Source organism: Trachymyrmex cornetzi, unplaced genomic scaffold (genome assembly GCF_001594075.2).
Source record: "Trachymyrmex cornetzi isolate Tcor2-1 unplaced genomic scaffold, Tcor1.1 scaffold129, whole genome shotgun sequence".
In the NCBI taxonomy this organism is placed as follows: Eukaryota; Metazoa; Arthropoda; class Insecta; order Hymenoptera; family Formicidae; genus Trachymyrmex; species Trachymyrmex cornetzi.
This window is the reverse complement of record NW_017295861.1, coordinates 181,926-196,393: the sequence shown is the minus strand read 5'-3', so window position 1 is coordinate 196,393 and position 14,468 is coordinate 181,926. Positions and strand designations below refer to the sequence as shown.

Below are 14,468 nucleotides of genomic sequence, written 5' to 3'. Positions count from 1 at the left end.
ACAATGTTTTACTAAATGAAATAAATAATATACTCATAAAAGTCAGCAAATTAAAAATTTACAAAGGTGTAGTTAATATATAGCATTACACAGTCATGATAAGTTTTATTCGTGTTAGATATCTTTAAGATAGTCTCACATATCATTATAGCCTCTTTCATGATACTTTAAAATAATATTTAATAAACGAAATAAATAATGCACTCATCAAAATTGGCAAATTTAAAATTTACAAAGATGTAGTCAATATATTGCATTGTACTGTGAATATTGTATTAACAAAAAAAATGTCTCGCCTGCGCTGTCTCACTTAACTGGAATATTACTCGCAGAGTTTTTATTTCGACCGCAAAACCCGATCTGGTTCATAATTCTGAGTACAGTCGCCGCACTACAAAGGCGCAAAAAAAGTGTCAGTTACAACGAAATTCCATTAGCGTCAGTTTTCACCGCTTTTAAGTATTTCCTTTGAATTTCTCCTGTGCTAAACCGCTCGACTGCAGTGCTTGCACGGCGAGTTTACCTACGTTCAAAGCAAAACGGAATAAGAGCGGATATATTTTTATGTCTACCAGACTTTCCGCTACATAATGCAGCGTCCCGCGCGCACACGATTACAAATTATTAAACGCTTAACGCTCCACTATAGAATCAAGGTCCAGAAGAATGCCTGCGCGGACTTAGGCCAGGTTTACACCGTGCTCTTAGTCCGCGATCTATACGACAGGTGTTTTTGTTTAATTTACAGGATAAGCAAGGACCCCTATTGTATAGGCATGGTGTAAACGTAGCCTTAGGTCCAGTTCCACAACTTACGGTTAAGTTTTAACCGAGGTTCAACTTGTTCCTCATCTCTTTCCAATTCTAGAATTGAAAAGAGATAATGAATAAGTTGAATCTCGGTTAAGAGTTAACCGTGAGTTGTGAAACTGGGCCTTAAACATTAATGCTTTCTTCTGACAAAGATAGACCACGCAACGTACCGGCGAATACAAACTTAACTGGCCACTTCATCAGTAGTAACGTCATGCAGCTTCCCTTTTCTGGTCAAAAGAGAAAATTAGTGTGATCATCACGGAAGGATATATATGCACGAATTTCTTAAATTTCTCATTCGATCTTCGAAGTAAATGTCGTTATACCAAAAAATACACCTTATTTTGTTACATTACAAAATGAACGAAACAATAAAAAGATTTGTAAAGCAAATTCATCTTGCACAGTAAAAAAACGTTCTGTATTTGTTAAAAACGATTCACTTAAGTTAAAATTTTGTGTTGAGTTTTATGTGTGTTATTTGAATATTTCGTATTAAATTAATACTCAACATCTCTTAGTGTTAAAATAACACAATTTATGAGTAAGTAAACAAGCAATATGTAAAAAATGTTTTTTAAAACGTAAATTCTAAGATGAATAAAATGTGTTAATTTAACATATTATAAATGTTAAATTTATTGAAATATGTTAATTTAATGTATTATAAATGTTAATTTTAATAACGAAATATGATTGCTCTCTCACAAATTGTGTTAATGTTACATTTTTTTGTGTCAATTTTTTACATAACACTTGTATTACTTTTTAACAATATATTCATCTTGTGTTAAATTAATACAACAATTTGAGTGAACTGAGTTTGGAACACATGGAACGTATTAAATTTAACATAAATTTTCCAATTTTGTGTTTTATATAGTTATAATAATAATAATTGTACAAATAAAATAAAAAATATGAAGGAAAAGTAAAGAGTAAAATCAGATTTTATCTTTATTAAAAAAAATTCTCGATAATGAAAATATATTTTCCAACAACGCAATTACGTAATTTGTAAATATTTCGTATTTCAAATATTCGATATTGCTTTTTGCATACTTAATTTTATTAAACATCGCATCCATACACGTACAAACACACCCGTCGATGCTACGAAGATAATCAACACCGTGTCTAACCCAGACCAAAACTACGATGTTCACTACTGCGTCAACGTCGAAGTTGAAATTGGAAAGCGTTTTACGACGATGGGGTCGGCAACATTGGTATGCGGCAAATATCCGGATTGACCGCGCAGTCTTCAGCGTATCAAAGCAATTGACGTTACACGAGCGGTTGCGCCGCGTGAATTACTAAGCGGATCTCACTAAGGATCTTGCCACGAGGTTGAATCTCGGTTAGGAATAAGGCAATGGACTGGAACAAGAGGGAGAGAGAGAAGGGAGAGAGGGGGAGAGAGAGAGTGAGGGGGGGGGAGTGTAGTGCGACTAAGGAAAAGGGAAGGTAGAACGGAAGGAGGAGAGAAAAGGAGACAGAGGTTGGAGCGGGAAACGCCTTGACGTTCGACGATTCAATCAACGCAGCACATTGTCGACGTCAGAGGTTGGAGGACGTCACCCGTCGGCGGATATTCTTGGAGGTCGAGATATGAAAAATGATGTCTGACGGAGAATGGGGAAAGCAAAGAAGAAGAAGATGAGGAAGAATACGCGTTCTAGGACTCTTTCTGCCGAGGGATGTTTGACAGATATCTTGACGCTAGCCCGCGAGCGTGTTGCGGTGTCTGTGAAATCATGTAAAGGGCGCATAAGCAGCGAGCGTGTATTAGCTTCGATACATCAACTGGCGAGACAACCGAACGTTGCTGAAATGATAAAATTGATCCGATTTTATTTCAGCCAATTCTTTTTTTATTTACCAAAAGAAAGATTTTCCTCTCGTATCCTTTTCAAACGATCTCAAACGAAGACATTCTTCATCTCGTCCCATGTCATGTAATGGTGATATAAAAGTCGATAAACGATAGGCTAAATATTGAATAAGTCTGATTAAAATATAAAGTTACATATTATACAGAGCATCTTATAAGATGTGCTAAATAGAATTATTTTTAAGAGTGGGATTTCATTTATACGTTTATATTGTACGACAAATGGCTCCAGGACAGAAAGGTTCTCGGATCTTTTTTTCTCATAGCCAATCAACAGGCTGAAAAAATTTGTCGTACAACGAAAACGCACAAATGAAATCCTTAAGGTTATTTCTTTTTTTTTTTAATGTCTCTGAGTAAAATTGTTTTATTTGGAGGGCAACTGTATGATTTACATAGTGGTCACTTGAATTTCTCGCAATTTTATATTGTCGATCGAAACTGTACAGCCACTCGTATTTTTCTAGTGAAAGGAAAACCTGGCAATCCGTGCGACACGGATAACATGTGTGCACAGTTTCTTTATGTACCGATTGTTTTTTGTCGTTCGTGGCAGACCAGCTAGCTTTTAATCGATAAATACTAGCAGGTTGTTTTTTTAATACAGGAGAACTAACGAACAGAAAACTGACAATTTTAGATACAGCATGTCCAACAGTATTTGCGATATAACGACATTCTTAGTTGTTTTTATTCTGACAAATGACAAGCTATTTTTTAATTACGTGCTATGTGTGATCTTTTCTCATGAAAAGACGTAATTGGGTAGATACTTATAAAATATACGTTAACGTCACGTTGTGACAACTTATAACTTATCAGCTTTGAAAGTAACAAGAATACGCCATAGGCTATTACTGACCTACTTAACTTAACAGCCAACAATATCGGAAGTACATTTATTTTCGAAGCTGATAAGTTTCGATCGCTTTAGCGCAAAGTAATGCAATCTTCGATGAAAGGACTGTTTGTTTTGAATAATGAAGCAGTTTAGAATTTAGTACAAAACTACAAATTTGTTGTAAACAAGCAAAAGCTTTCGAGTTATAAGAGGGTAACTTAAGAGTACTCAACTTATAATGAATACTTGATTAAAGTGCTTTTAATAGATCGCGACATGTTAAACCAAATAGAGTCCACAAAGCGGAATGAATATAAAATCCATTTAAATATAAGAAGTCCTTAATATATACGTACGTGGGTGAGAATCAATAAGAAAGTCAGTAACCTTCATTTTTCGCCTTAATTTATAAGAGCAGAAGGTTATTTATGTTACTGACTTATTATACTTTATAGATATATTAATATTCATTGATATATGTATACTTTATTACTCTAAAACTTTGTCAAATTCAGCTTCTAAATAGAACAAAGTTTATAAAATATAAAGTAGATTTGTTTTGTTTATTTTTATGAACATTATATTTTTAGAGATTCTTCTTACTTGTATATATTTGTGATATTTAATTAAAAAGCAAGTAGACTGCACTATAAACCTATTTTTTATTCCGTACTGGACTGCACTAGAATTTTCTTTCTTGCTTTCGCCAAATACCAAACATATATCTATTTCACTTTAAGTTTCAAAAGTATATACTAGTTTAGCTACAGAAAAAAAATCTAATAATTCGTAACAATTCTAAAAAATATGCGGCCGCACACGATTTTTGTGTCCTACTTAATCCTAAGAAGACATTTAACGGATTATACATGTGCCACTTATTACAACGATCGTTTTCACAATCAGCACGGCTGTTGACAAGAGGTGCACATTACAGCTTATACGTAAGTGGGCACTTCTTATTGCACATAACTAGGTTAATGATAATGCGCTGGGCAAATAAAGTCGTAGAACGCGGGCTTTAGGAATTACGTATCTGTCCGTCCACAGGAACACAAACGACCGGGGATAGCGTTATCTGTATTTGACATTCGTTACGATGATTGCCTTTGTAATTAGCGCGTCCGTGGTTGACGAGCGATTACAATTAACCGAGCATTCCTTGTTTAGGCAAAACCGGTTCAATCGGCTCTTGTTGGGCTCATTAATACGATCGTGTATTTTGTCGGTGGTTGGAGCGTTTGATGGTGATTGTAAAATGTCGAACCAAAGAGAGTACGGTAGAGACACAATGATGGAAAGGTATGAGAAAGAGAGAAAGAGAGAGGAATGTACATCAGAGTGAAGCACTCCCAGAGGAAAATGTGCGGGGGTAAGCCGCAGTGAACAATAATTATGCCGATTGTACCACTGGGGGCTAATTATCCGTCTGTACAACTTGCATTGAATTTACCGACTATTTCGTCCTCTGTCCACAGCAAACTTTGATGCTGCGAACAGATGCTTATCTTTGCATTTTCTAATAATGCGATGGTACCAACTTGTAACCCGATACGATATATAGGATTAGATTCCCGTTGTTTGAACATTATGGCAACAGGTCCGTTTAACAATCATGTGTAAAATATATATTTCACAAAGGTAAAATACCGTGGCTGTTTCATAGCGAGTTGCGTTTAAAATCTGGATGAGTCTACTGCATTTGTTTCTCCCTGAGCATATCGTAAACATCGTTTCTGAAACAAATGCAATTTAATGAATGACGTTTTAATTAAATTAAAACAATACCTTTCTGTTAAGCTATATTTTATTTTATACAATAGAACTAAATTTTTCTACGGTAAAAATTAATGGCAAAAATTGTCTATTTTTTCAATCTTCAATTTTAAGTAAATGATTAGTAATAGCTTTCAAATTACGTTAACAAAAATCTGTTTAAAATTAAATAGGCAATAAAATCTTTTTTATCGTTAATTTACATCGTTGAAATTTTATTTGTCAAAACTTTATCGTAATTACTAATAATTTTTATATATTCAACATATCTGATAATAAATGAATCTTGAAAACGACTGTATAATATTATATTGTGCATATTTTCTAATTATTTTTTATTAAAATATATAAGCATTTCTGGGGTAATTCATACATGCAACATAATTTTAAATGCAGTTAAGTACCAATATTACTGTAAAATATTCACGGAAAATTAAATTTTTAATTGTAACACAAAGTAAAACAAAATGCTAATTCAATTTGTCCTTCGTGTGAATACGGTAATTATTAGCTTGGAAAATTAACGAAATCCTTTTTAACAGAACAATGCTTATTCAGTGTAATAAAACATATTGAATGTAACATGAGCAGGTTTTGTGTATTAAAAAAATTTGTTTTATTAAATAAATTGAAAAAATTAGAAATCAAGTGAAACAAACACTGATTATAAGAAATATTGAGTTTATCAATGTATTATTAGAAAAGTTAAAATCATATGTATGTATTCTTAATTTATTCCTAAACGTAATCAGCAGCGAGTAGATACTTTTGTTTCGCGAAAAATATAGGCAAGAAAATAAAAAAATTTTATCGCTATGTGTGAATTATGCGAGCTATATCCGCGCTTTAGTACGACGCGAACATTTTCCTCGTCACATACGTCACTTTTTTTTTTTTAATTTTCAGTACGATCGTATGTACACAACGATCGAAGAGTGAATGACGTGCGTTAGATGTTTCAACCGCAAGCGTTATACAGGCGTGATTATTACCATATCATGGCCGTTCACTGGTAACCGCTGCCACGCTTAGAATTTTCCAATATTTATACACCAGAATATTCAACGTTTTCCAGCATGCTGCTAGAAAACTTGAATAACCAATACTTGTTTTGTTGCTGGGTTACGTTTAATACATTTGCCTTTAATAAACGCGAACACGCCCTCGCGCAAGCTGGCTGATTTTCGTTCAATGACGCTTTGTTTTGTGAATTAGCAACATGACATACATTGTCGTACGTCGTGATATGACAAACAGTAAATCTCCCTCTCACGCTATGTACACAATAATATATATCACTTGCTTCAAAAAGGAAGCAACTGAAATTTTTCATTTATTTATTTTATTTATTTCAAATTGAAAAAAATAAAATGCTGTAATTACATTACCCGTAAATGATTGAAATTTGTTTTGCAGCGCGCGAGTAACATCCATGATCTACATTCAAATGCAAAAATTTGATTTGAATTCGTTGATTATGAAATTTAAATTCATTATCAAATTATTCCTCTTCTGACACTTTCCGATTACTAATCAACAAAATATTTTGAAGGTGCAAATAATATGTAACGAAGTTTTTATTTAAATGATAGTAAATACCGATATTTAGCAATTTTCTTTAAATTTTAATTGCTGTATCAGATAAAGGTAGATATTATCTTTAACTGATTAACATCGTTAAATTAGATAAAGCACAATGCTCGGCTATTAAGCTACGTTGAAAATTTCACGCGATACCTTCGAGGTCGTAGTCGAAGCAGCGCGTCGAATGCAGTTCCCTCTCTTGGATAAGTTATTATATCGGAAAATCGCTTGGCCGCGCTCGTATCTTGTTAAAATATTTGAGCACCTTCGAGCTGCACAGACAGGTAAATACGAATCACTGTCTTTTCGTTTTTCTTCGTAAGCCACCGGTCGCCAGCTAGGAGTAATTACGCCACTATGTAGGCACGGTACACATAGCGTTGACGGAAAAAAAATACTATTTCTTATTCATATCGCGTATGACGGTTGCGCACATCTAAAGACCATCTCTTTAGATATAACGATATTCAAGCGATGCGTCGTATATAAAAGGTGCTCGTATATAACTCGTAATGTACTTTTAATTTCTAACTGTATTCCAGATACATGTATGCGTGTAACATTACGAGTTACATGTTTACGTTGCCTCTTTTTGCCACATTTGTACTCCTTCTAAATGTTTTACAAACTCTAATCGCAATAACAGTGCTAGTAAGTAAAATTAACTTATATATTTGGAAAGCGTAATTTTAAATAATGCCTGCTTAAAGCGAGCGGAACATTTTTGAGATATGTACTAGCTGTAGCTTTATCCCGCAGAGTATTAGTGTATGTGAATACGTGTATATACATGTGTAATCTAATTATTTAAAAGCACTCGTGGTAACGCGGACACGATTCTGTGCCATCCAATTAGTTAAATAAATAGAATTACGTCAACTAGTGCTGTCACTAGAAGCGGTACTTGACAATAATTAAGAGTGCCGATAAATCTTGTTAACCCGATACAGGATGCTTCAAAATTGTAAGGATATCGTGTGAAAAATACTCACTCTAAAAGTTATCAGAACGTATATCGAGATCTCGGCATTACCGTCGCTTCGGCGTATTCATCGCACGGTGTTCTCCATCGTCGCTTACATCCGGCGACGATTGCGCGAGCGCGGGCGAACGGAAGAGAAATCGAAGGAGAAAGAATGAGCGATCGTCCGAGGGCCAGGACATGGTGCACCCTCGAGGCAAACTTACCCGAGTCATTTTTCACCGCAAGTTCGAGTCGCGAAAGCGGCCGTACCTCTCGGGAAGATATTTCCCGAAATTAAAGAACTACCCGCGCAGATATACCTACCTTACTTACCGCAACTAAAAGAGACGAGGCGAGAGGGGAACGGTGCAACGGGTGGTTGCCGAGAGGAATGGAAAGGCTAGGGTGCTAAGGAAAGAGTCCGAAATAAAAAAGGGTAGGTATACACAGGTATCGTCTCGTGCAACCGACTTGACGTAAACGAAAATAAAGAGTTGCCGCCGAGTTCTGATTTTCTCTCGCCGCTTTCAACTGGCAAACTGGTTGGTCCATGGCACGTCCAAGGCAGGAAACACAACCCAGTGGCCAAAATTAAAAGAAAAAAAAAGAAGTGAATGCGGAAGAGCGTTCCGCTGTTGGTGGTTCTGGATGCGAGGAAAAGGAGAATGGAAGGAAGAAGAGAATTCCGTGGCGTTTATTCAGACGCGCTCGAGACGCACCAGGGCGAGATTACATTGCGACAAGCACAATTATATCGTTACCGCGAAACGGATCGTTTGTAAAAGCGAAACGTGCCGTTCCGTTCCGCGCTGCGCCACGGCACGTTCGCGGCGGGTTGCATTTCGGTCGTACACGAGCTTGAGTAATTGCAGCCGACGGCGGCTCACGGGCGGGAGGATGATGCGCTTCCATTACGAGCGCTCATAGACTTCATCATGCGTACGTAATAGGCGTATATGCACCGATACCACCGGAGAGAGAAGGAAAAAGAAAACGAAGTGTGTATTATATATATAATATGTATATGTACATATATATATATATGCATATAGGCACGCGCGCGCGCGCGCACGGTCACGCTGCACACGTCTCTTTTATCAACCTCGAGAGCTCTTGCACCCCCGTCTTGAGCACACAATTTACAACCTCTCCGCCCACCTCTCCCTTCGCCGTCCGCGCTTCACCGCCGCTTTCTTCACCGCTCGCTCTGGTGCACCCCGGCACCTTCTTTTCCGGGTTTCTTTCTCCACGGACGTAACCACCGCTTTTCCGCTTTCGTCCTCGTCCTCGTCCTCACCCTCGCCTTCGCTCGCCTTCACAAAACGTTCTCCCTTTTACCCGTTCGCTGTTCCTCGTGACTAGAGCGCCTATACCTGTCCAGTACATACGGCACACACGCGTCACGCGGCAGAGATGCGTTATATGCGACACGTTGCCTACGGGCTGCGTGGATGCGGTAAAGAAGCGGATGTTACGTGCTCTAAAACGGCGCAGAGTTTATTATGACTTTGGCGTAACAATAAATTCTTTTTCTCCGTTTTTTTCCCTTCTGACTTTCTTTCACCGCGCTTCTCTCTTTCTCTTCTTGTTCTTCTCCCCCCCCCCCTCTCTCTCTCTCTCTCTCTCTGTTTCTATTCTCACTTTCTTTATGTTACGAGCGTGGTTGGTATAAAGCTTCGAGTACATTGTCGGTAGCACTCGGGCGATGAGACGCGTTGACAGCTTCCGCAATGAGGACGGGAAAGACGATGGTTGAGGATGGTCGGGGATAGGAAAGAAGGGATGTGGCTCACACGGAAAGCGGAAGACTCGCAACGGACATCCATAAGTAAAACCGCGTGTGACATCGTCCTAGAAAGATTTATCCTTTTTTTTTCTTACAAAGAATAAGTACAAAGAGTAAGAATACTATTTACTTTTTTAGTGAGAGATCCTGGCTAGGTCGTAATGCAATCTACAAAGTGATAGACGTGTTTCATAGTGCATTTGCTGTATTTCGCGAATATTGGATCAGATAAAAGGATTGTGTGTGCTTTTGTAGGAAATGGTACACGACATATGAAGCGGTAACTAGGTCGCACACATTATTATTCTCGTTGATTTAGCGTCTTAGCATGATAGCTTTATATCTTGATACTTAACATCTTCTTGAACGTTTCGGCGAGGAATTTAACACATTGTTTCAATTATGAAATCCCAATTCGGATAATATGGCTATAATTCTATTTTAAATGCTTAGGCATTTTTTTATTATTGTTTGTTAATATTGAAATTCGAGTTGTACGTTTATAAAATAACATATAATATAGACATGTAAAAATAAAATTAAATATAAAATGGTATAAGACTAAGTTAGAATAACATAAATTTGATTTAACAGAAGCTCTCAGAACCAATCCATAGCTATATGAGATGTAGACAGTCGAGAGCAAACATAGTTAGATTAAGCGTATATATATTTCATACCTCAATGATTAAATTATAACATTTATTATTAAAATGAACGTTTCGATTTCTTTTTAAGTCATCTTCAGCATGTATATCTAGTTTATAATTACACTATTTAATTACTTGGCATGTTGAGATGATTTACAATTCCAGTGTTGAAATAACCTCCATCAATTGTGTGACTGTTAAAATCCAACATACCAAGCATAACATTGTAAGAACTCGATAATGATGATAAAAATATTACAAGATTTATAGATTTCATTTTTAAATTATTCGTTATTTCCTGGTCAATCAAATCGAATTGTGACCAGGAAATAACGAATAATTTAAAAATGAAATCTATAAATCTTGTAATATTTTTATCATCATTATCGAGTTCTTACAATGTTATGCTTGGTATGTTGGATCTTAACACAATTGATTAAGGCGGTTATTTCAACACTGGAATTGTAAATCATCTCAACATGCCAAGTAATTAAATAGTGTAATCGTAAACTAGATATACATGTTGAAGATGACTTAAAAAGAAATCGAAACGTTCATTTTAATAATAAATGTTATAATTTAATCATTGAGGTATGAAATATATATACGCTTAATCTAACTGGGTTTGCTCTCAACTGCCTACATCTCACATAGTTACAATAACATATTTTTTGTTATATCAAGATTAAAATAAATATTACAAATTAGAAAATTGTATTTACAATTTGCTTCATAAAAATAAAAGTTTTTAATAATTAATATTTGTTTTTTGTTTTTTTGTATCGATATATATGTAGATACCTATCATATAATAAATGAATTCTTGTTTTATGGAAAAAAAAAACAGTTATAGTGGTGAGTTTAAATAAAGTTTAAGTATTGACTTTTCAAAACTATTATTTGATAAAAATTATAATAAGAAAAATATGTTTAGAGTCAGTCCTTTTTTATAACTCCTAATTATTGGGGTTAACGGAATTAATTGAAATTTTTCTCTAAATGCTTTCTTTTTTTTTCATTTCTTATCGAACGAAACTTGTAATGTAAATCCGTTTTGCTACATGATATGATACATTATTAACTCTGCTAACGCAGCCTGCAACAGGCTAAAGTGGTACAAAGTACCTACTAGCGTCTGTTATCACTCTGAATATGATAGTGCTGCGGGAAAGCTGGATATGGAATGTGCATCTCGAAATTTAATTCCATCCATATATTCTCGAAATGCATGTCTCCAAACGCTTAGCAAACATATGATCATTTTTATTTTTAATTGAAGAAATCGCTTCGTTAAATGACATTTTCTTAATTACTCTAGATAAGAATTAATAAAGCGCAATTTGAAATATAACGATCGCAATTAAAACTATTATATTCAAAATATGAAAGAAATATTCCCGGAATAAAAATATTTTTAGATGTTTAAAAACGATTTTAAAAATGTTGGTGTACGAATCGCTGATTGCCGGTAAAAGCCAATTAAAATGAAAATTCTATTATTGTAAAATAACGTCCCTACTTTCGTATTTTTTTTTTATATTTTCCATGTTTTACAACAATTTGTCTGTCAACATGAATTAATTTATCTATTTTATCTAATATACATATCTTCCATTACGTCGCATTTTTATCATTTATTATAATTAAATTGAAATTCTCTTCATGTTACTGCCTAAAAACTCGATATATAAACCGCAGGCATTTAGACTGGCATAACGCATACAACGCTGCATGCGATGTTTTATTTGAATGGATTATTCAATTTACCTATCGTCGTTGATTTTGTGTTACAGGTAGCGTGGCTACGAGTCGATACGCAGACGATTCTGACGATAGCGACTCACGTTATTACGAAGAATCATAGGATCGCTGTGACACATAGTGGCCATCGTGCGTGGTCTCTTCACATAAGAGAAACGCGCAAGACTGACAGTGGTTGGTACATGTGCCAGGTTAATACTGACCCGATGTCCAGCATCACTGGATTTCTCGAAGTCGTTGGTAAAGATCCAGATCTCTTCTACTTTTCCTTTAAAAATTATCTTTTTGCTATATTATATTTATCATTAAAAAATAAGCATTATTTTTATCAATGAATCAACAGAAGGATAATTATAAACAAAAGAATAATCAATGTCATATAAAATTTACATATATAATCCAAGAGAAAATAATAACTGTAAATGCATTAAAATATATTAATATATTAATATATTAAATATATTTAAATATACTGAATTTTAATACTATATATACCATAAAATATTACCATACATCAAATGATTTATTTTTACTTTTTATTTGCCGATAATATAATATCTTCTCTAAAGTCGTTTAAAGTCAATAATTAATTAAAAAATTATTTTTATTGTACAATTAATGTAATATTTTATAAAATTATTTAATATTTTACGAAATATAATTATAATAATGTATTGCACTTGCGAGGGAAATAAGGAAAGAACGTAAAACAAAATTATAGAAAGTGAACTAATCTACCACGATATAAAAAACTATATACATCGTGGTACCAATGAAATTATATTCAAAACGTTATTAAATACTATAATATAAGAAAATATTAATTATTCAATAATATTTAATATTAAATTAGATAATATTAAATTAGAGCTGTCAGTAAGATGTTAGAAGAAGAAAGAGATAGCAAGAAAAAACGAGAGAAATTTTCTAAAAACACGCATATATACTGATAAATACTACATTATCAAAGCAGACATATAAATCTGCTGCGTATGTAAAAATTGTATAAATTAAATTAAATTACGTAACATTAATTTTTATTTACGTTGTTAAACCCAAATATTTTATTGTCCTATTAAACAAATGACAAATCATAATTATTGCAAGTTTTGTCGAGCAGAACATTTTCATATCCGTCGCCCAGAATATCGTGTGTCACATACACTGAATGAATACAATACCATGCGTAGCTTCATTATGGTCTGTTTGAAAAATTACAAATAATTTCCACTCTACACTCAATATAGATTAACACGTCATACCTGACACATTTGGCAAATGTAACTCGTACAATCTCAGTGATGAGTGGCAGTGAGATGCGACGCTTTGAATGTACGAACTTTGCACGGTCCATTAATTTTATCTCGTATGAAATTTATTGCTAAAATTTCCATTACTTATTTATAATTATTCAAACGCATTATTTTGATTAATAAAAAAACGTTACTCAAATACTCGTTGCATATTTTATTTCACGTTACTATTTTTATTTTTATATTCCTTTTATTTATATTCGATGAAATTTTTCTCTACTTTGTAATCTTGATCATTAACTTTGAAATGATTGTAAAAGACACTAGCAGAATGTTACGGAAAATGAGATCCCAAATTCGTTATTTTTATATACTTATACATATACACTTCTTTTTTTATTCTGTACAACGACAATTATCTATTTTCATATCATTATAGAAATGCATAGTTTTAAACTACACTTATTTGGATAATTACATTTACATTTGCATAATTAACATTAGATCATATATTTTTGATTATTTAATAACAGTATAAATATGTGCAAGTCTTTTTTAAATCATCGTTAACTGATATGTGTGTACATTTTAGAATCAAAATAAGACTGCCATATATTAAGCACACATAATTTAAAATCAACATCAAACTTATTGCATGCAATTTTCAGTTTTCATAACGCCTAAAAGGCGGAAAATTGAGTGGGGAATGAGAATCTCGGAATGATTTAAGGACCGCTGCCGACAAATATTTGCGAGCAAATCGTACGTTCGAGATTGCTCGTGAATTTGTAACCCGCGCCATCCAGAAAGTCCGGGATCCTTGACTAGTCCTTGCGAAACTCGACTAAGCACAGGCGGATTCAGCGTTTTCCATGTATACGTAACTCGCGATTGTCCCGCGGAACACGTCCTTTGCTGGCAGGGCGCATCCTTCTTCCCGTGACTATGCATCAACTGATCCTTCCTCGGAACTTTCTTGGCACTTGGTACCACCGTCCCTGTTACCGCCAACTTGTCAAACTTCGCCAACTACGGTCGTCTTAGCGGACATCGTAGTACCTCTAGAGAAAGCCGTGATTGCTACTACAAGACACCGATATTCAATCCTTGATTATTTGTTTCGCGGCTTCCCAACACATGTAC

At 34.5% G+C, this 14,468-nt stretch overlaps 1 protein-coding gene across 1 annotated transcript in view; it reads left to right on the top strand.

The window, feature by feature from the left end:
* Positions 1-14,468, top strand: part of LOC108770567 (neurotrimin) — an 86,260-nt gene that overhangs the window by 49,063 nt on the left and 22,729 nt on the right. Inside the window, exon 3 of the mRNA XM_018522209.1 lies at positions 12,105-12,312. Within this exon, the coding sequence (XP_018377711.1) occupies positions 12,105-12,312 (208 nt within the window). The remainder of the gene's footprint in view (positions 1-12,104; positions 12,313-14,468) is intronic.